Here is a 20,749-nt window from a genome sequence, read left to right on the forward strand (position 1 = left end):
ATTTGTTATGCTCATGTAGGAACAACTATATATGAGCATGGGGCAACCCTCGTTTTTGAAACTAAATTGTATAAATTACTGCACAAAATTTTTTAAAAGAAGTTATGGAATAAATAAAAGCAAAAATAATATTAAAATATTATTTGAAAAACTATATGTATACCTGATTTTACTTCTTCAAAAAATTTATTACCTCTCAAATTCTTTATCAAGTGATCCAGTTTGATTTTGAAAACCCTGCTTAAAATGTCTGGACGATCCTCGGGATTTAAGCCCTTACTAATAACAAATCTTTGAATCTCAGGCCACTTAGGATTGCAAGTGAATGTGATAAAAAGATCAGGATATCCAGCCCATTTGCATATTGCCATAGCATTTTGATAGTTTTGAATCATGTATCGTGTACCTCCTGTGAAGGTTAATGGTAGAACAACCCTTTTCTCTTGGGATGAAGGATTAGTTTCTCCATGTAAAATAGTTTCTTGTAACATATTATACATTGCAACTCTCAATTATTTTTGATGAGTCCTAATATACTTCAAACGACCTAATTCAATCATTGTATATGCATCAACTAAGAATTGTTGAAATAATCTTCTTGCTGACATAATTATTGCTACTTCATCCTTCCTGTCTTGAATCTTGTAAGAAAAAAACTCTCGCACACTAACACATTTTCTTCCTCCAGCTGATTCATGATCTTCACCTCCATCTTCATTTAAAGAAATATCCTCTCTATACCCATCTTCGCCATATGGAAAAAGTAAAGGATATTGTAGACCCAAATAGGCAGTGTTCAACTCATTTATCCTCTGTAACTGACCAAACCGTGTTTCAATTATGATATCTCTATCATATTTATCCAGTTCAAAATCTCCAACCACTAAAGCAGCTACCTCTAAAATCATCGGTAAATTGTATCTTCTTCCATCGGTGTGTCTCTTTCCTATTAATCTGAGCTTAACATTGGAGCTTCTATCTTCTTGAAATCGATCTCTTACCATTCTAAATGTCTTAGCCAAAACATTGTGTCCATCAAGCATTTGCTTCAAATCAGCAACAATCTCAGCGTGAAGTTTGTTAACGTTCTGACAATTACTGCAGAAGCAATGATTATATGAATTTTGCTACATATTTTTCTATGATGTACAGTATGTAATATAATCTTAGGTAGAATACTTACCTCACTGCATGAATTCTATTTGCAACCTCATTTTTTTTGTCGTAAATATATAATTGAGTAAATTTTGGATTGGACCCCTAAGGAGGCAACAAACTTCCAGTTTGATGATAATTCTGGCCAGACAATTTGAATATTCTTGGACCACGCGAATGATTGACGGAAACATCAACCTTTCCTCCCATTGATGTAAATGAGAACATAGAATTGTAAGTTCTAATATTCTCTCGAAAATGGTTACTTTTCGGACCTACACAATATAAGAGTTACAGAATGATGAATATATTTATGAAGTGCAGATTATTTCACAATGATAAGATTATATCAATTGTTTCTTCCTAACCTGATTCAAACAACAGTTACTTTAAAGTTGGAGGAGGCTCCTTTGAATTCGGGAGCTTGATCTTTCCATGATTACAACACAAATTGAAAACTGGTCTTTTAGATTTATAATGCTTGTTGATTCTTTCTTCATACCAAAAATATGCTCCACAATATTCACATTCATAATTAGCATCGCTTATGTCCCAATACTCTAAAACAAATAAAATTTAAGGTTTAAATACTATGTTCAACAGAAATTTTTTAATATAAAATTACAAATACTCAAGCAGTACAAAACACATGGTACGTACCATCATTACATATATCCTCACATTCGATGTTGTCCTCTAAAAAAATTTAATAATAAAATCAAATAAGTGAAAATTGTGCTAAATTTTTAGACTTTCTATGTTTGGGCGTAATTAACAATTATTTCATTTACAATTTTCATACCTTCACAATTATTGTTCTCTTCATCTTCATCTTCATCTTCATCATCTAGGTTCGATTGCATATCATGACTTGTTATACATGAAAATTATATATAATGAACTTGCACTTGTGTATTCATGTTTATCGATGTCACTCTAAAGAAATTTTATAATATTTACTTATAGATGCCTATTAAACGAAAAAATCAATTTGCCTTAGTTACATACCTCGCATAGCAGCATCAACGTATCCAGCTTCAGATTCTAAAAGAATTATTTAATTATTGCTTGTTAGTAACTTTCAACATAACATATTATTCAATGTGATAGTATAAGAAACTCAAATACCAACCTGACAAAATTAAAGAAAAATTTAGATCCGGCATAATTCGATGTAAGCGAATATCTGGAGAGCGACTCCGGAGATCTATCATCAGTTGATTTAATATAAATAAAGGTCATACAAACAGTGAAATAAGGTAAAACATAATTAACATGGCATACTAATCTATCACATTCTGATTAAAGTTGGATTCATCAAATGTTGTTAAGAGATTCAAACTTTACCTTCATTATATGGATAATCATTTAAATCAAGCAGATTATCTTCACTTCGAATATTTATGAAAATCGAGTAAACGATAAAGGGATTATTTAATAACTTTGACATTCTCTATTAGAACAATATTTTGATGTATTCGGGATGAAATTCTGATAAATACCAAAAAATCATGAATAGTCAATATTTTTCAATACAACATATTATTTAACAACAAAACTTCAAATGCTAACCTTGCACCATCGGAGAAACATTTAAATCCGGCAAACATTTATTGTTCATCATATTTTCAAAATTCTGAACACCTATCATCAGATTTTGTAGTATAATCAAGGACAATCGTATCAGCTAACATACCACTTGGCTTAACCACATTGTCAAGTTAGTATATTGAAAATCTAAGAACTTCCAAAATTTATGTCTGTCACCTGAATCACCATTAAAATTAGGAAATATATGTCCACCGGGAGTACCTATCATAAATTTTTTTAGTATCAATAGAGTAATTACTAAAGTAAAAAGACATAAAAAAAAAATATTATTTTAAGAAATTTGAGTTAAAACTAACTTTTACTCAAAAAAGTGAACAGCTCACCTAAACAATATGAATCATCTTGTGAAGTAGCAGTATTAAACCTTGAACTTTCATGTTGCATGCTGGAGCGACTCAAGTCTGGAATGTCAAGACCACCCAATATGCCTTTACCCTTCTTTTGTTTTGAATTTGTAAACAAACAATTTTTAAATTCTGTCATCAACAAATGTTTGAAATGACTAAATTATTTAAGCATTTGACTTACAATTTATTCAAAAATCTGATACAAATTAAAAAATAGAGTTATTTGAAAACTAACCGTTGCTCAAATCTCGCAGTGGAAAGGACTTTGAATTATGCCCGAGAGTTTGCGCCGATGCAACTTTTCCATATCTCATTGATGGGATACTCATCAAAGCTGTGTAATATTGACATGATGAAATCGTAGCTAAAACATGTGCCATTGTTTTAACACTTTTCGGGTTATCGATGATTCCATATGTTTTAGTCCTTTCTAATTCTACTGAATATAAACTATTTTGGAATGTTCCTCGACATGCAGGTGTATCAAATGATATGTCTGAGCTCATCACATTCTTTTGTTTTCTCATTCCATTAACAATAACACTCAGAGGACAATCCTCTTTGTGTCCCGATGGAGGAACTGTTCACAAATAAAATTTGTTAAGGTAAATTATATATTCATATCCATAGTGGAATAGATTACCTGTTTGAAATTGACCATTCGTTATATCACGCAAAGTGGAACTATTTTATTCTCGTCCGATTCTACTTCCTCTGCCATTTATGGGGTGACCATTCTCTACATAAGAATTGTTGTTGCAGCCAAATAAGATGCAGAAAAACGCAAGGATGAAAGAAAGCAGCTTCATGACCAAGTTAGTGTGCCTAAATACAGAGTCTTGTACCCAAAAACATTGAAAATAACAGTTAGCACTTCTCTCTGTCAGAATAAATTAAAATGATATCTACAATATGTGCCATAGTTTTTCACTTTTTGAGGTTTCGGTGATTTCATAGGTTTTAGTACTATCTATTATATTGAGTTTGAATTATTTTGGAATGTTCTTCGGCTTACCGGTGTATCAAATTTCATATTTATTTCATCACATTTCTATGTGTCCTTATTCTATTGAAAACAACACTCGAAGAGATAATCCTCCTAGCGTTTCAATGGAAAAACTGTTCACGAATGTGCCTATATTAATGTAATCTATATATGCAGAGCCTTTGTGGAAAAGATTACCTGTTTGGAATTGAACATTTGTTATAGCAGGCAAAGTGGAATTTTTTTCTTCTCGTCCCATTCTACTCCCTCTGCTATTTGCGGGAGTAGCATTCTTTGTATAAAAATTGTCAATGCTTTCAAATAAGTTTAAGAAAGACGCAGGAATAAAAGAAAGCAACTTCATGAATAATTTAGTACTTCTCTCGTCGAAATAAATTAAAATTAAGCAGTTCGATATTGAAACTATTAGTTGCGACCAAACGTAGTGGCACACAAATTAATATTTTCATTGAAACAAAAATCTCAATATAGTGGATATATATAAGTATTATAATAAATTTATATTATATCCAAAACAAAATTATACCATAATTATCTTTCAACTTTAGATGAATCTTAATTATTCATCTAAAACTCTCCCAATAGTTTTGGGAGTTTGCATATTTATATGTTCATCTATGTAAATTGGGAATTATGGGAGATGAATATCGCTAATAATAAAAGTAATTAGGAAAAATCAAGCTCGAACCATTGCTTCTGGAAGAGTATTTAGCCCGTTTCTGTCGTTGCACGCATAGTCTGTTTGTTCTCGCTTGCTTCTTTCCTTGATTTTCCATCTGTATGTGTTATTGAAGCTTGATTTCATATGATAATCTCTGCAGGTATAGTCTATTTGAATGAGAGACCGGCTGAGATAGCAAAAGTAAAGAGTGTGTGAGAGAAGCGGCTGTTAACTTCTTTTATGAAATACAGAAGGCAACTTTTGGAATGTCTGAATGTTCCTATTTCATGTTAGGTATTTTGGGGCTTTTCAAATTTTATTAATTAATAATTATATATATATATATATATATTGTGTCATTTCGTATTTTTTGTTCCTATTCTTTATTATTTTTATTTGTATTTGTTATGACATATGGATATATATAAGTCAACAGTTTCGAACTCTATAACTATAAATATATTGGACACTTATATTAGATTTTTATTTTAAAATTCGTTTCGTGATGTGGGGACAACATTTTTTTTAGAAAAAAATCATAAGAATTGATTTACAAAAAAACTTAACACTACTTTTAGGTTCTAATACCCTGTCATCTCTTACCGAATAAATTTTATTGTCTCTTCTAACATGCTTTTCTCTTGTTGCTCCCTGTGGTTAATTGTATTGGTATCCTAACAGATGGAAACCTGGAGGACATAATTTCAGAGAATAGAGGAAGCAGGGGATGAAGAAGTCTTTGAGGAGCTCTAGGAAAGTTGATATGGTTTATTCCTTTGGGATCAGGATTTCAACTGCCTGTTTTTGGAATGCCAGTCCTAGTACTATTTCCTATAGTATATTTTCCCTTAGTTATGACAGATGAATGTTCATTTTGTTATATTTTCCTTGAGTGAGGCACAATCTGCATTAAGAAATGTATACGTGCTTCATACCTTCCGTGTGATCTCCTTTCAGCAGCATTTCATATCTCTCGACTTTTTTCAACATGAATCTTTTCGAATTCCATAAATAAGTTTCATACAGTTATTCAGTAGTTGGTAGAAACATAGTAAACAACCTTAAGATCTTTTTTCCTTTGATAAATCATGTGCAATACCTTAGACCATTTTCAACATTGGTGCTAGAACTTTTGTTAGCATTAGTTGCAACAGAACAACAAACTTACCATGTGCATTCTGCTACATATCAGCTGACAATGACTTAAGAGGCATGGAGCCTTTTAGTTCCAGTAAGTCAATAATGCAGGAAAATGATACAAGCTATGATAGAAGATCCACTAATGGGATTCTGCAACATAATGCAAATACACTTTCCTGCATAATTTTTACAGACTTTAGACCAACTATGATGCAGCAGAAGAATATTTTGTTTCTTACTTTTGCAATAGGAATTGGTATTCAACAACGAATAAAGGAGTAAAATAATAAGTATGACAACTCCATGATATAGTGAAAGCAAAACTTAAAATTCTCATAATAAGTTAATAACTAAAAGATATGAAGATTAGAATATCACAGACGGTAAAATTTGATCACGAGATTCATAAGCAAAGTATTTAGAAAAAATTTCAAAGGATCTATAACCTCCCTATGTACTGGCTTCTCATTTTCTTGATGCAAAGGATAAAATTCTGTGTGATGTCCTCTATATATGCCTAGAGTAATGGCTGTTTTTTATAACAAATGAAGGATATTTATCATCAAAAGCTCTACAGGCCTTCAAACTCACAGTACATAAGGCAGAAACACACCTAATCGGAGGTCGAGCTATACATTTTTGGTCTGAGCTATTCATAAACTCTTTTCAACGTTGCATCTGAATGTATGACGTCCTCGATAGATGCCTAGATTAATGACTCTTTTTCATAACAAATGAAGGATCTTTATCAGCAAAAGCTCTACAAGCCTTCAAACTCGCAGTACCTTAGACAAAAAACCACCTAATCGGAGGTCGAGCTATACATTTTTGGTCCGAGCTATTCATAAACTCTTTTCAACGCTGCATCTGAATGTGTGACGTCTTCTATAGATGCCTAGAGTAATGGCTCTTTTTTATAACAAATGAAGGATCCTTATCAGCAAAAGCTATACAGACCTTCAAACTCGCAGTACCTTAGACAAAAAAACCACCTAATCGGAGGCCGAGTTCATAAACTCTTTTCAACGCTGCATCTGAATGTGTGACGTCCTCTATAGATACCTAGAGTAATGGCTCTTTTTTATAACAAATGAAGAATCTTTATCAGCAAAAGCTCTACAGGCCTTCAAACTCGTAGTACATAAGACAAAAAAACACCTAATCGGAGGCCGAGCTTTACATTTTTGGTCTGAAACTTTTTTCGATGCTGCATCTGAATGTGTGACGTCCTCTATAGATGCCGAGAGTAATAGCTCACTAATTTGTTGTACATATTGGCACGAGCCATTCAAAAATAATATATTTTAAGTATCCGTCCCGCGAGACAACACTTAGGGAGTATGAGAAAAATAGTTGGTTGGAAAATCAAAGGGAATATCCTAACTACGGTCTATAACTGACTTCAACAACTTGTAGTATATAATTTTTCACTACATCTATTCCATGTAGATCTATTTGTTGTGTACAGACAGTAGAGTTGGTAGGAGTAATGAACTCATTTAAAGGTTGGTTTGCCCTGCATTTGACTATATCAATATTAAGTTTAATCACTGTCCCGATAGTGGAATTCTACTTTCTTTTTTTTACATACCTTTACTTTTTTTTACAATAAATGAAAGATATTTATCAGCAAAAGCTCTACAAGCCTTCAAACTCGCAGTACATAAGACAAAAAACCACCTAATCGGAGGCCGAGCTATACAATTTTGGTCCGAGCTATTCAAAAACTCTTTTCAACGCTGCATCTGAATGTGTGACGTCCTCTATAGATGCCGAGAGTAATGGACCACTAACTGCCTGTACATATTAGCACAAGCCATTCAAAAATGATACTATATTTTAAGCATCCGTCCCGCGAGACAACACTTATAAAGTTCACCTTTGTTGTTACAATGTCCTTTGCCCAAAGATTAGCTTTAATATCATTGTTATTTAATCTTATATTTTGTTTTGTAGATTCAAAGTTATCATGGTTACTTTTTAGCCATTCTGCTTGTTTTCTATGCTATGCTATCATACATTCAATGAGAAATTCCCAGAACATTAAAAGGATGGTAGTACCTCTATTGCAACTTTTAGAACAACTTCTAATTAACAGAATTTAGTTACTATATTGTACTGGAGTAAGACTCCCTTCATTGTGTTTATGGCATGTTGAGTGTACATAAGACAAAAAAACACCTAATCGGAGACCGAGCTATACATTTTTAGTCTGAGCTATTCAAAAACTCTTTTGAACGCTGCATCTGAATGTGTGACGTCCTCTATAGATGCCGAGAGTAATGGCTCAATAACTGCCTGTACATATTGGCATGATCCATTCAAAAATGATATATTTTAAGCATCCGTCCCGCGAGACAACACTTATAGAGTGTGAGAAAAATGGTTGGTTAGAAAATCAAAGGGGATATCCTAACTACGGTATATAACTGACTTCGACAAATTGTAGTATATAATCTTCCGCTACATTTATTCCATGGAGATCCATATGTTGTGTACAGACTGCAGGGTTGGAAGGAGTAATGAAACTCATTTAAAGGTTGGTTGGCCCTGCATTTGACTATATTACTATGAAGTTGTATCGCTGTCCCGATAGTGGAATTCTACTTTCTTTTTTCACATACATTTGCTTTTTTGTTAAAATAACAAATGAAGGATCTTTGACCATCAAACTCACAGTATATAAGACAAAAAGCCACCTAATCGGAGCCCGAGCTATACATTTTTGGTTCGAGCTATTCAAAAACTTTTTTCAACTCTGCATCTGAATATGTGACATCCTCTATAGATGCCGAGAGTAATGGCTCACTAATTTCTTGTACATATTGGCATGAGCCATTAAAAAAATAATATATTTTAAGCATCCATCCCGCGAGACAACAATTATGGAGTTTGAGAAAAATGGTTGGTTAGAAAATCAAAGGGAATATCAAAATATAATTTTAGTTATTTAAGGTTGAATAACTCATTTAAGGTTTCCCCTGCATTTTACTATAACAATATTAAGTTTAATCACTGTCCCGATTGTGGAATTCTACTTTCTTTTTTCACATACCTTTGCTTTTTTGTTATATATATCAAAGGAAAGATCTTTATCAGCAAAAGCTCTATAGGCCTTCAAACTCACAGTACATAAGACAAAAAACCACCTAATCAGAGGCCGAGCTATACAGTTTTGGTCCGAGCTATTCAAAAATTCTTTTCAACGTTGTATCTGAATGTGTGATGTCCTCTATAGATGTCGAGAGTAATGGCTCACTAACTGCCTGTACATATTAGCACAAGCCATTCAAAAATGACATATTTTAAGCATCCATCCCGCGAGACAACACTTATGGATTCTGCAAAAAATGGTTGGTTAGAAAATGAAAGGGGAAATCCTAACTATGCTCTGTATTATCATCATTGTCCCAAAAAATAAAATTTATATGCAAATTGGAAAGCATCAACACATCCTGGTAAAGTACTTTTACAACCTGATGTCGTACATTGTGTGCTATTTGTTTTCGTTAACATAAAGTACCTATATTCAGTTTTGTACGGCATTCCTTGGACTCGGCTATATGTAAAAGTACTTGTCTGATAACAAAAAAATTTAGATTTTCTTCTGAATAAAAATAGCGTATTATATGACTCGGGTTTCACTTTGCGATTTTCTCCGCAATAATAGTAGTGCATAATACAAAATACTCAAGAAATGGATTCAAATAACTGTGAACTGAAACATCATGTTCATAACACAACTTATTTTTCCCAAAAAAAAAAAAACAAAGCTAATCCATATTAATCAATACTTAGAACCAAAATAAATAGTCTCAACAAAAACATATTGTTCACCAAAAAAAAATTCCCAGGAAATCATTTCTCTATTATCGTTTTCAAGCCTGTTCGATGCTCTAACTCATGCAAGTTTTTCCTTCTTAATCACTGTGTTGACCTTAGTGCTTGAGAGTTGTGAATTAGGGTCATCATCAACTTCAATGCCAAGAGATTCAACCTCCAATAAACTTCTCTTGGCAGGAGTATTTGTCGGAGTAATCAAGTCATTATGAGGATTAGAATCCTACGAAGTAATGACAATTTGAATTGAAAATTTTGAATAATTAACTATGGTAATGAAAATTGTTGTGTTTGTATATTGAATGACAGAAAAAGATAATACTAAAATCATCGTGATTTCCAGAGGTTCATCAGCGATCTTCTCACAGTTGATATCTGGATCCTATTGATAAATAAGATTATGATGTTAGCAATTGTTCACATACTAAAATCGAAATATATATATATAGCTGAGAATGTTAGAAACATTGTACTCCAAGATAAGCATAACCAAACATATACTGGGGAGTAGTCGTCACTGTGAGAGGGACAAAATTGCTTGGTGACTTCCTCATCATCACATATCTTAATTACGGTATAAACCTCATTATGCTGCTCTACATTATCGGTCTTGACAGCTACCTTAAACATTGTTTTTTTTTTCAAGAATAGTATCGAGCTCATATGGATATGCACCTTCATCATCAACATCAGTAGTCTATATACCAAAGTAACTAGGACATACAATCTATATATATTTAAAAAGTACACCTTTAGAAAAGACCAAAACAAAATCTTTTGAAAGACATCAATAACATACCTCGTCTACGTGTCCTTTCAATTGAGTAGCGGTCTTCCCAATCAGCTTTGTTGCTTCGCGATCCCAAAGCAACAAAGAAATAAAATCGGTACCATCCATTACTCTCACTTGAAGTTTATATCTGGAACAAAAATTGACTACATAAATTTCAGATCACGTTTTAAATACTCATTTAGAATTTTCACGGATTATGCTCAAACCTATAAGTAGCTGAATGATCCAGGCGATCGCATTTCTTGCAATGAAACTTATTTCCAAGTTTGTCGATCTTTCTAGTGCACTTCTTGCAGGCCATATACGACCATCGATTCTCCACTTCTACATGAAGTATGGTCGCATATATCCAAAAGTTTCCCTCCTAGAATATATAATATAAAAAATTATTGTTTACGATATGGGCCTCTCTAGTAAATCTTTTGGTTATATGTTAATTTCAAAATAAAAAGTAAACAACGAATTTTCCGCACCCAATGCTTTATTTTCTCATCATTGTCATGAAAAAGAGTTCATATGCAAATTGGAAAGCATCAACACATCCTAATATGGTCAATTATGTGAATACCATCCCAATATGGTATATTGTTTACGATTAGATTTGTAAATATAAAGTATGTATATTCAGTTTTGATTGTGCATCAGAAGCTATCAAATAGTAATACAAAAGTACTTCTTTCCTGAACTCGAGCAATATCTAAAAGTATTTGTTTGCCAACAGCAAGATTACATTTCCTTTTGAATAAAAATAGCGCATAATAGAATACTGGTTTCGCTTTGCGATTTCACTTTGGATAACAGTAGTGAATAATACATATTACTCAAGCAGTAAATTGAAATAACTATTAACTGAAGCATTAGAAAACAACAAAGCTAAATCGTAATACTTAATCCTTAAAATCAAAATACAATATGTCGCAACAAAAACATATTGTTCGAAAAATCAAACCAAAATATACTTACATGAAGACACTGGATCAATTGCGCAATAGTCTTAGCCTCTATATCACCAGATGATAGTTCCTTCGAAACAGAATAAGTACGCTGAGTTGAAATTTGGCTAATTCTCATAGAGTTATCTCTACGCACACCAATCAAACTGCATTTAATATTAGCTTGTTATAGTTCTAATTGTGGGATTTCAAGTCATAATTATTATAGATAGAGAATCGGGGTTAATCCACAACTTCGAAGCATGCCAAGTATTACGAACAGTGTACTTATCTACATCCACAAACACAACAAAGTTAAGCATACATAGGCTGTTAATTATACACGAAAAAAATTCCTACCCTGAAATTTATACGCCCGAATGAACTGCATAACAACTATGATTGGATTAGTGCTGGATCCATTCAAATATGGAGTGATTTGTTCAACAAAATCACCCCAAAATGTAGCCTCAATACTGGTCAGCCTACATGAAAATATAAATCATTATATGAATGATAGAATGTCATTTATTCATGAATTAGTAAATTCTAATCATGTAAACATGATATTATTCGTGGTCGTGTAGCTCAACATTCATAAAAATACTGATCTTTCCATTTTGGTTGTGCGATTAAATTCTCCCATGGCCAACAATCTCACTAACGACATCTAATACAAAATTCAAAAATCATAATAAGTTATTTCAAAAGAGCAATTTGTATTATAATAAAAAATAATTATGTCAATTACCAAACAGTTCATTCTCGTCAACATTCACTTGGTCAATCAAGTGTTTATAAGGCCGTAAATTGAAGATATTCATATCAAAGCATGGATCATTTATTTCTTCGACAATTGTTCTGTTTTTGAACGTCAACCTCATCTTGTGTTTAGTGGTCCTAAATTTGAATGCATTTGGACCGACCACGAAATTTTTCATAGTATAAAGTCCTAACTCACTTATTTTTCCTTTAAAAAAGTGCATAACATATCTCCCAATAGTGACGTGGATACAATCTCTCTATAAAAATATTAACATATATATTATATCCATAATTGAAGTATGTCAACATATATATGTATGACTAATTTTAAAAGTGAGATAGCGATACCCTTTCGTCTTGCAACACCATCTCCATGGAAATGATGTTGTCTTCCTTTTCACGATCAGGAATAATCCAAAATCTCATGACTCGCACTTTAAAATACCAATGCATCTTTGTCCCGGAAACCTCTTTGATAAAGTCAATTTTAGCAGCCATGAATCTCCATCTTGAGGAATCTAGATTCATGAATGGTATTATTAAATATTGCGTAATTAAGGAACACAAACTATGAAAAATGAATTGGATTGTAAAGTAAAGAGGGGGGGGGGGGGGGGGATAACGTAATTACTAGTAATTATATTATATATCCCTTTGAAGATCAATCAATGAATAAGAGAATTGATATTCTATATTTATAATTGGAATCAGTCTTACTTTACCATAGTATTGATCCAATATTTATTTACCTTATTTATTAAGTGCTAATTGTGGTTAACTGTAAGAACAATTAGTAGCACTTACCATACACAAATTACGTATTAGTCAATAATGTTGACATAATTTAGTTTAGCAAAGTATTGTTTATAATCAACTTGATTTACTTACCATTATTAGCTATAAAACCTAACTATATTTTACAATTATTTTATATTTATATTTTGTTTAAAAAATATTACCATCTTGTCTTGTGGAATCTAAATTTCTGAATGGTAATAATTAAATATTTTGTATTTTAGGAACAAAATTGTGAAAAATGAATTGAATTATAAAATAAGGGGAGAAAATTATATAATTAGGAGTAATTATATGATGTATCCTTTTCAAGACTCATCACTCGATAAGAGAATAGCTTAATATCTATATTAATAATAGGAGTCAATCTTAGTTTAGTTTTACGTAGATATATGAAATATTATGAAATAAAATTTAATAGTGCTCATCCCATCACAATAAATGTAAGAAATAATATTAAATATTTAAATAATCAACAAAATAGTTTTCATCTAATAGAAATCAATCTTAATGATTTTTTACCATAATATGAAAATAAAAATGATTTTAATAGTTTATTGTTAAAAAATGATAGTTAATCAATGTTAACTGTTTTTTACCACATTAAGAAAAAAGATATGATTTTAATAGTTTATTGTAAAAAAATGATAGTTTTTTATTGAAACAATGATATTTTTTTGTTGTAAATAATGATTTTTTTTGTTGTCTTAATTTAAGGAGGGTAGTTCTTAAGATGCCACTTGGCATAAATTAAGGTTAGACTATCCTCCTTTATTATATATATAGATAGATAGATGTAAAAAAATGATAGTTTTTTATTGAAACAATGATATTTTTTTATTGTAAATAATGATATTTTTTTGTTGTCTTAATTTAAGGAGGGTAGTTCTTAAGATGCCACTTGACATAAATTAAGGCTAGACTATCCTCCTTTATTATATATATAAATATGAAAATAGAAATGATTTTAATAGTTTATTGTTAAAAAATGATAGTTAATCAATTTTAACTGTTTTTACCACAGTATGAAAAAAGAAATAATTTTAATAGTTTATTGTAAAAAAAATGATAGTTTTTTATTGAAACAATGATATTTTTTCGTTGTAAATAATAATATTTTTTTGTTGTCTTAATTTAAGGAGGGTAATTCTTAAGATGTCACTTGGCATAAATTAAGGTTAGACTATCTTCCTTTATTATATATATAAATATATATGAAAAAAAGAAATGAATTTAATAGTTTATTGTAAAAAAAAGATAGTTTTTTATTGAACCAATGATACTTTTTTGTTGTAAATGATGATATTTTTTTGTTGTTTTAATTTAAGGAGGGTAGTTCTTAAGATGCCACTTGGCATAAATTAAGGCTAGACTATCCTCCTTATATATAATATAGATATATGAAAAAAGAAATGATTTTAATAGTTTATTGTAAAAAAAAAAATAGTTTTTATTGAAACAATGATATTTTTTAGTTGTAAATAATGATATTTTTTGCTGTCTTAATTTAAGGAGGGTAATTCTTAAGATGCCATTTGGCATAAATTAATGCTAGACTATCCTCCTTTATTATATATAGAGAGAGATTATTTTAAGCCTTAGTCATATCAGGTAATTAATGACTTATTATAGCTTTAAAATGTAATTTTTCTTTTTTTAAATAATTTAGTGTTTTTGAAGCAGTAATTGCTCATTTTATTATGTTAATCTATGGTCATATATTTGCACGGGTGTTTTTGTTCCGATTTCTTTCTCTTTCTCGTTGGAAATTGATTTAGTGGTTGTTCTTTGCATGTCTTTATTCACGATGATATTTAGTCTCATCGTGTGTATTTTTTTTGCTACAAATATTTTGACTAGAAAAAAAATCTATTTCATTTTTTGATTGAAAAATAATAATTACATACAACAACAACAAACTCAGTGTATTCCCATAAAGTGGGGTCTGCGGGTAGAATGTACGCAGTCCATACCGCTACCTCCAAAGAAGTAGAGAGGCTATTTCCGATAGACCCCCGGCTCAAGATAGAGAATAGTAAGCAAGAGCGTAATGCATCATTAAGCATGGTGGGTGGCATAACATAAAAGGAATAAGACATACTAAAAATAAAATAGAAATCAGAGCAATACGAAATAAGATAAATAAGCGCAATATGAAATAAGAGATAAGAAATATGGCATACGGAAAGTACGACCCTCACTTATGGACACAGTTCTGGGATTACTAACCTAGCCATACATGAGCTCTTCTACTACTAGCTACAACCCATGCACGCGACCTAGCCTTTTACCCTTATCCGCGACCTTCACATCTTTCTATCTAAGGTCATGTCCTCAGTAAGCAGTAGCTGCTCCATATCATGTCTAATCACTTCCCTCCAGTACTTCTTTGGCCTACCTCTTCTCCTTCGAAAGTCATCCAACACTATCCTCTCACACCTACGAATTGGGGCATCCGTGCCCCTCCTCATCACATGCTCAAACCATCTCAGCCTTCCTTCCCGCATCTTATCCTCCACCGAAGCCACTCCCACTTTCTCCCGGACTATCTCATTCCAAACCCTATCCCCTCTAGTAAGTCCACACATCCAACGCAACATTCTCATTTCCGCCACCTTCAATTTTTGAATGTGGGAGTTCTTGACTGGCCAACACTCTGCTCCATATAACGTAGCTGGACGGACTGCTACTTAATAGAATTTGACTTTAAGCTTAAGTGACACCTTCTCATAACACAACACACCCGAGGCGATCCTCCACTTCATCCAACCTGCTCCAATACGGTTAGAGATATCCTCATCAATCTCTCCATTCCCTTGAATCATAGACCCAAGATACTTAAAACTACCCCTCTTACAAACATCCTGGGAATCCAGCCTCACCACCACATCCTCCTCCTGCCTCAAGTCGCTGAACTTGCATTCCATATACTCCGTCTTGGACCTACTCAACCTGAACCCCTTGGACTCCAGGGTTTGCCTCCAAACCTCCAATTTTTCATTCACACCCCCTCGCATCTCGCCAATCAACACAGCATCGTCCGCAAACAACATACACCATGACACCTCCCCTTGAATACGTTGTGTCAACACATCCATCACCAACGCAAACAGGAACGGGCTAAGAGTCGAACCCTGATGCAACCCTGTCTCGACTGAAAAATGTTCTAAGTCCCCTCCCGCCGTTCTCACCCGAGTCTTTCCTCCATCATACATGTACTTAATAACTCTGATGTACACCACCGGACCCCTCTTGCCTCTAAGCATCTCCAAAGAACCTCCTTAGGGACTTTGTTATAAGCCTTCTTCAAGTCGATGAACACCATGTGCAAACCCCTCTTTCTTTCCCTATACTGTTCCACCAATCTCCTCACCCGGTGTATTGTTTCTATCGTCGAGCGACCGGACATAAAGCCAAACTGATTCTCTAAAATGGACACGATCTTCCTTAATCTCCGCTCCACCACCCTCTCCCAAATCTTCATAGTATGACTCAGCAGCTTGATACCCCTATAGTTGGTGCAACTCTGAAATTACATACAATTGTATTGAAATTATATAATTGTTTTATATAATATGTATCAATATAAGATAAGTATATGTATAGAAACTAGATAGGATGTGTACAGAAACTATATAGTTGCTATATAGGATATATATACATATATATATATATATATACACATGTATATATATAACAACTGTATAAAATGTGTATAAAAACTGTATAGTTGTTGTGTAAAATACGTATTTGAACAATAATTCTAGTTAAAGGTTGTACGGATGCTTATGCAAACTGTATAATTATTGTATTGAGTGTGTATAAAAATTATATAATTATCATATAGAATATATTTTGGTAATTAATTTGTATAGAAATTGAATAAATGTTGTATGTATAATAGCTATTTTAATAATTAGTACAGCTAAATGTTGTTAGAATATATAATTTTAACATTATATATATATATATATATATATATATATATATATATATATATATAAAAGGTGTATAGAAATTATATTATTGTTATATAACATATATAGATGTATCATTGTTGTGTAAAATATATTATTTTATATAACAAGTAAATATACACAATTTTTGTATTTAATTATACATTTATTACTCACAAATTATACAAATAATAGACTTTTTTGAATAATTGTATTGCAATGATTTTCTCTATATTCTAGTTTTCTCCAATCTATTAAAAAAAACACTATAAAATTATATTATTTTTAAAATATAGAATATCAAATTTTTTAACTTTTTCTTTTAAAAAGGAGCAACACAAAAAACAAACCAGCGAAAAAAAAAATGAAGAAGAAGAAGGAGGAGGAGGAGAAGGAAGCAACATGTGGGAAAAAGAAAGAAGTAGCCGACAAGACACAGTGCTAGAAATGGACATTAAATTTCACTGGCTATTTACGTGTCTTTATTTATAGCCTATTGAATATTCTGTCATTTTTCCTAAATATAATACATATATTTATTAGCTTTTATAATAAGTACTAATGTCACGAGGCTCGTGCTAAGTTCGGGCCCAAACTCAAGGTATAAACATTATAATATTAATTTTAAAATATAATTTATATTATATTTTTTTTTATTTTATAATTAGTAGAATTTGATGGTATGTTAAACAAGTCTTGTTGATGAATTTTCATGATTACTAAAGTTGTTAATCACATAATTGGATAATTTTAAATAAAAATATTATTTGTGAGTAATAAAATATTATCAAAGAATTAGAATAAAAGGCTTCAAGTAATTCGATATTTTATATAATGACACGATTAAAAATATGTAATAATTATGCTTCGATGAAGATCATAAATACTAAAATATTGATACTTTTATAAAATTGACGAGTGTGTAATTTCTTAGTTATAGATAAAATAAATTTATTTTGATATTTATTGAGTTTTAATGTCACTCATAATTTTAGTGACAATAATTTTTGCAAAATACATTTTTCGTCTTATAGAATCATCTAAGACAAAGTCAATGATTTTATGTTTATATTATAATAATTATAATCTTAATTTAGAGACTTTATATAAATTAACGTAATAATGATATGTAAGCATATTAAATGATAATTAAACTACATTAATAGATTACTTCATACGATTCATTTGCTTATCATTTTTTTTTATATGTCCCTTACAAGAGTATCCTATTTATCCCATTTTAATTATTGTCTTACATTTTTTCATGTCCATTAATAGAAACAATAAATACAAGATATTCTTAATTATATTCACATTTAATAGTATATAATATCAAAAAGAACTATAAGGGTGCAGTTGAAAAAAATTATATTAAAATTTAGCTTGATACTTTTTTTTTGAGTTAAAGTGATTACTGATTTAAAACAAAGGAAGTTGTAATTAAATAGTAATCTAACAAGTAGTAAGAAAGAATCAATTGTAAAACCCCAAGTGGAATGGTCTTAACCAAAAGAAATAAGGGTGAAAATAAAAATATGTAAAAAAAAAAAAAAAATACTATGAATTGTCATGTGTAAAATTTTATTCCACTAAAAAATTAAAATATCAAAAAAAAAAAACATGTGAGGACTATCAAAAATCTCAAAATCCTCTCTTATCTAAGTATAATATTGTTTACTGTAACAAAAAATAATTAAAGGAAGTCTTTTTTGGATTGTGTACCTTTTCTAATACAATTTTTCTTGTTCTTTGGAGTAATCTTGAACGCTGCTTAACACAAAGGATATAACTACCTTTAAAGTCAACAACTTGTACCTTAAAAAAATGTACACTACCAAGAGCTTGTCTGGACAGGATTAAAAACATAATTTTTTAGTTTAATTAATTAAAAACTTAAAACAAGTACTTATAAATTAAGTAGATAAATATTTGGATAGAGATGCTAAAAATGAAAAAAAAATTATTGATGTATTTAGTAAATAAGTGTTGTTAAGTACTTTTTATTGTCAAAATGATTGTAATGTCTTAAAGTTGTTAACATCATAAATAAGGTTAATTATTTATAATTTTTAATTCTAAAATAGAATTTTTAAGCAAACCTTGGATGTATGATGAGTCGTTGAAAACAAAGAAGAAAGATGGAAAGAAAATTGGAGCAAAGAGATTAAGAGAAGCGGAAAAAAGAAAAAGAAATCATACATTTAAGGGCAACAATTTCAGGGTATTGTTGAAATTGAAGGAAAATATGAGGAATAAAAAGATAAATTTTTTGATCAAACCTAAAATAACTCTTAATTAAATCTTATTTCATTACAACAGAAAATCTCTCCAATTCTAAACAGTCTCAACTTCCGCTTAATTGTAGAACTCTTGTGCCGAAGTTTGACAACACTACATCAATTAAGATCGCCTTAGGAAAGTGATAAGCTTGAGCCATTACAAAACTTGGCAGAGCAACAATGACCGAGAATGAGCCAAAAGCCCAAAATATGAGTTATAAGCAGGGGTGAGCATGGTATGTTATGTATCACATCATTATATTAAATTAAAATTATTTATACCATGATTTTGATATTATGCATTTGGTATGATATATGATATACTTTTTTTTTTTTTTATATTCGATACGATATTCGATATTTACAAATAATATACCGAAATATCAAATATCATTTTGAATTATATAGTTACATAAATAATTTCTCTCTCTCTCTATATATATATATTATTAAACTAACTAATATACAACGTAGTGTTAGAACTAAATATTTAGACGTTGAAACTTTGACTATTGTATCTTGATTGAAATACCTTTTTATGTAATTGATTAGTAAAAAAAAAACGTTTTTGTTTTTGTTTGAACGTGCATTTCTACATGTGTAATGTGTTAGTATGATGCAATTTTTTTTTAAAGTCGAAGTAATAATATTTTAGTATACAAGTATATATTGTCGAAGTTGAACAAACTATGATTATCGATTTACCATACCAAAAAATACCAAGCCGAACTTGAAAATACTGAACCATATTTAATTAGGTATGATAATAATATAGTATTTTAAAAAACTGAATGTCAAAATTGTCGTACTAAAGATTCAAATTCTTACCATACCATACCATATCACACCCGCCCCATTAGAAGTGCAAAAACTCGAATGGGTGAGTGATTGAGGTGTAAGTTTTGTGTATTTATAGGGAAGAAAGGATTGTTGGGTAATAGAAAACTTTAGTGGTTTTCACTACACAAAGCATAACGTATATTAGGAAGGTAAAATGATCTTCTGGACTCCTGTACTATATTGGTTTTGTAAGTTGGACACTTCTACTTACATGTTTGTCATCTGGACCCTTGAACCCATTAAAAAATAACATTTTGCACCCTTTAACCGTTGACCTCGCCTATGTGGCATTGAAATGGTGACTAGGACAAGGAAAGGGTAGTCACTCGCCTATGGATGCGAGTGGTGATCAATTTTTGGCCAATTTTATATTAAAATTAAAAAAAAATATTTTTTCCTCCATCTTTTAAAAAAAAATAAATTTAAATATAAAAATAATATATTTTTTTAAAAAAAAAAAACCTTTCCCACTCCACCCAGCCCATCCCCATCCCACCCTACCCCCAGCCCCTTCCATAAAATAATTTTAAAAAAAATAAAAAATATTAAAATAAAAATAAAAATAAAAAAGGCTTATGTTTTTCCTCCATCTTTTAAAATTTAAAAATAATATTAATATATATATATAT

At 30.9% G+C, this 20,749-nt stretch overlaps 2 protein-coding genes and 1 long non-coding RNA gene across 4 annotated transcripts; 1 reads left to right on the top strand and 2 right to left on the bottom strand.

Moving 5' to 3' along the window:
- Positions 1-362: 362 nt before the first annotated feature.
- Positions 363-4,944, bottom strand: LOC107846978. 2 transcript variants are annotated; one of them, XM_047399708.1, is made up of 13 exons: positions 4,808-4,944; positions 3,757-3,852; positions 3,349-3,447; positions 3,090-3,242; positions 2,923-2,967; positions 2,728-2,799; positions 2,288-2,362; positions 2,164-2,199; positions 1,958-2,002; positions 1,816-1,851; positions 1,524-1,715; positions 1,184-1,430; positions 363-1,098 (listed from the first exon to the last, which is right to left on the bottom strand). In XM_047399708.1, exons 3-11 carry the CDS (start codon positions 3,440-3,442, stop codon positions 1,540-1,542), a joined length of 732 nt encoding a protein of 243 aa, XP_047255664.1. In that variant the 5' UTR covers positions 3,443-3,447; positions 3,757-3,852; positions 4,808-4,944; the 3' UTR covers positions 363-1,098; positions 1,184-1,430; positions 1,524-1,539. The 2 variants fall into 2 exon arrangements, with proteins under 2 accessions (XP_047255664.1, XP_047255663.1); XM_047399707.1 differs by having other exon boundaries at positions 3,349-3,852.
- LOC124888691 lies at positions 4,933-5,714 on the top strand. The gene is made up of 2 exons (XR_007047370.1): positions 4,933-5,074; positions 5,462-5,714. It is a non-coding gene; the product is annotated as an uncharacterized LOC124888691 (long non-coding RNA).
- Positions 5,715-7,636: 1,922 nt separating this feature from the next.
- Positions 7,637-12,748, bottom strand: LOC107846305. The gene is made up of 10 exons (XM_047400236.1): positions 12,599-12,748; positions 11,767-11,777; positions 11,517-11,652; positions 10,760-10,917; positions 10,560-10,680; positions 10,262-10,381; positions 10,083-10,142; positions 9,858-9,983; positions 8,976-9,035; positions 7,637-7,717 (listed from the first exon to the last, which is right to left on the bottom strand). The coding sequence occupies exons 1-10, from the start codon at positions 12,746-12,748 to the stop codon at positions 7,637-7,639; spliced, it is 1,023 nt and encodes a 340-aa protein (XP_047256192.1).
- Positions 12,749-20,749: the final 8,001 nt, after the last annotated feature.

This window comes from Capsicum annuum, chromosome 11 (assembly GCF_002878395.1).
Source record: "Capsicum annuum cultivar UCD-10X-F1 chromosome 11, UCD10Xv1.1, whole genome shotgun sequence".
Classification (NCBI taxonomy): domain Eukaryota; kingdom Viridiplantae; phylum Streptophyta; class Magnoliopsida; order Solanales; family Solanaceae; genus Capsicum; species Capsicum annuum.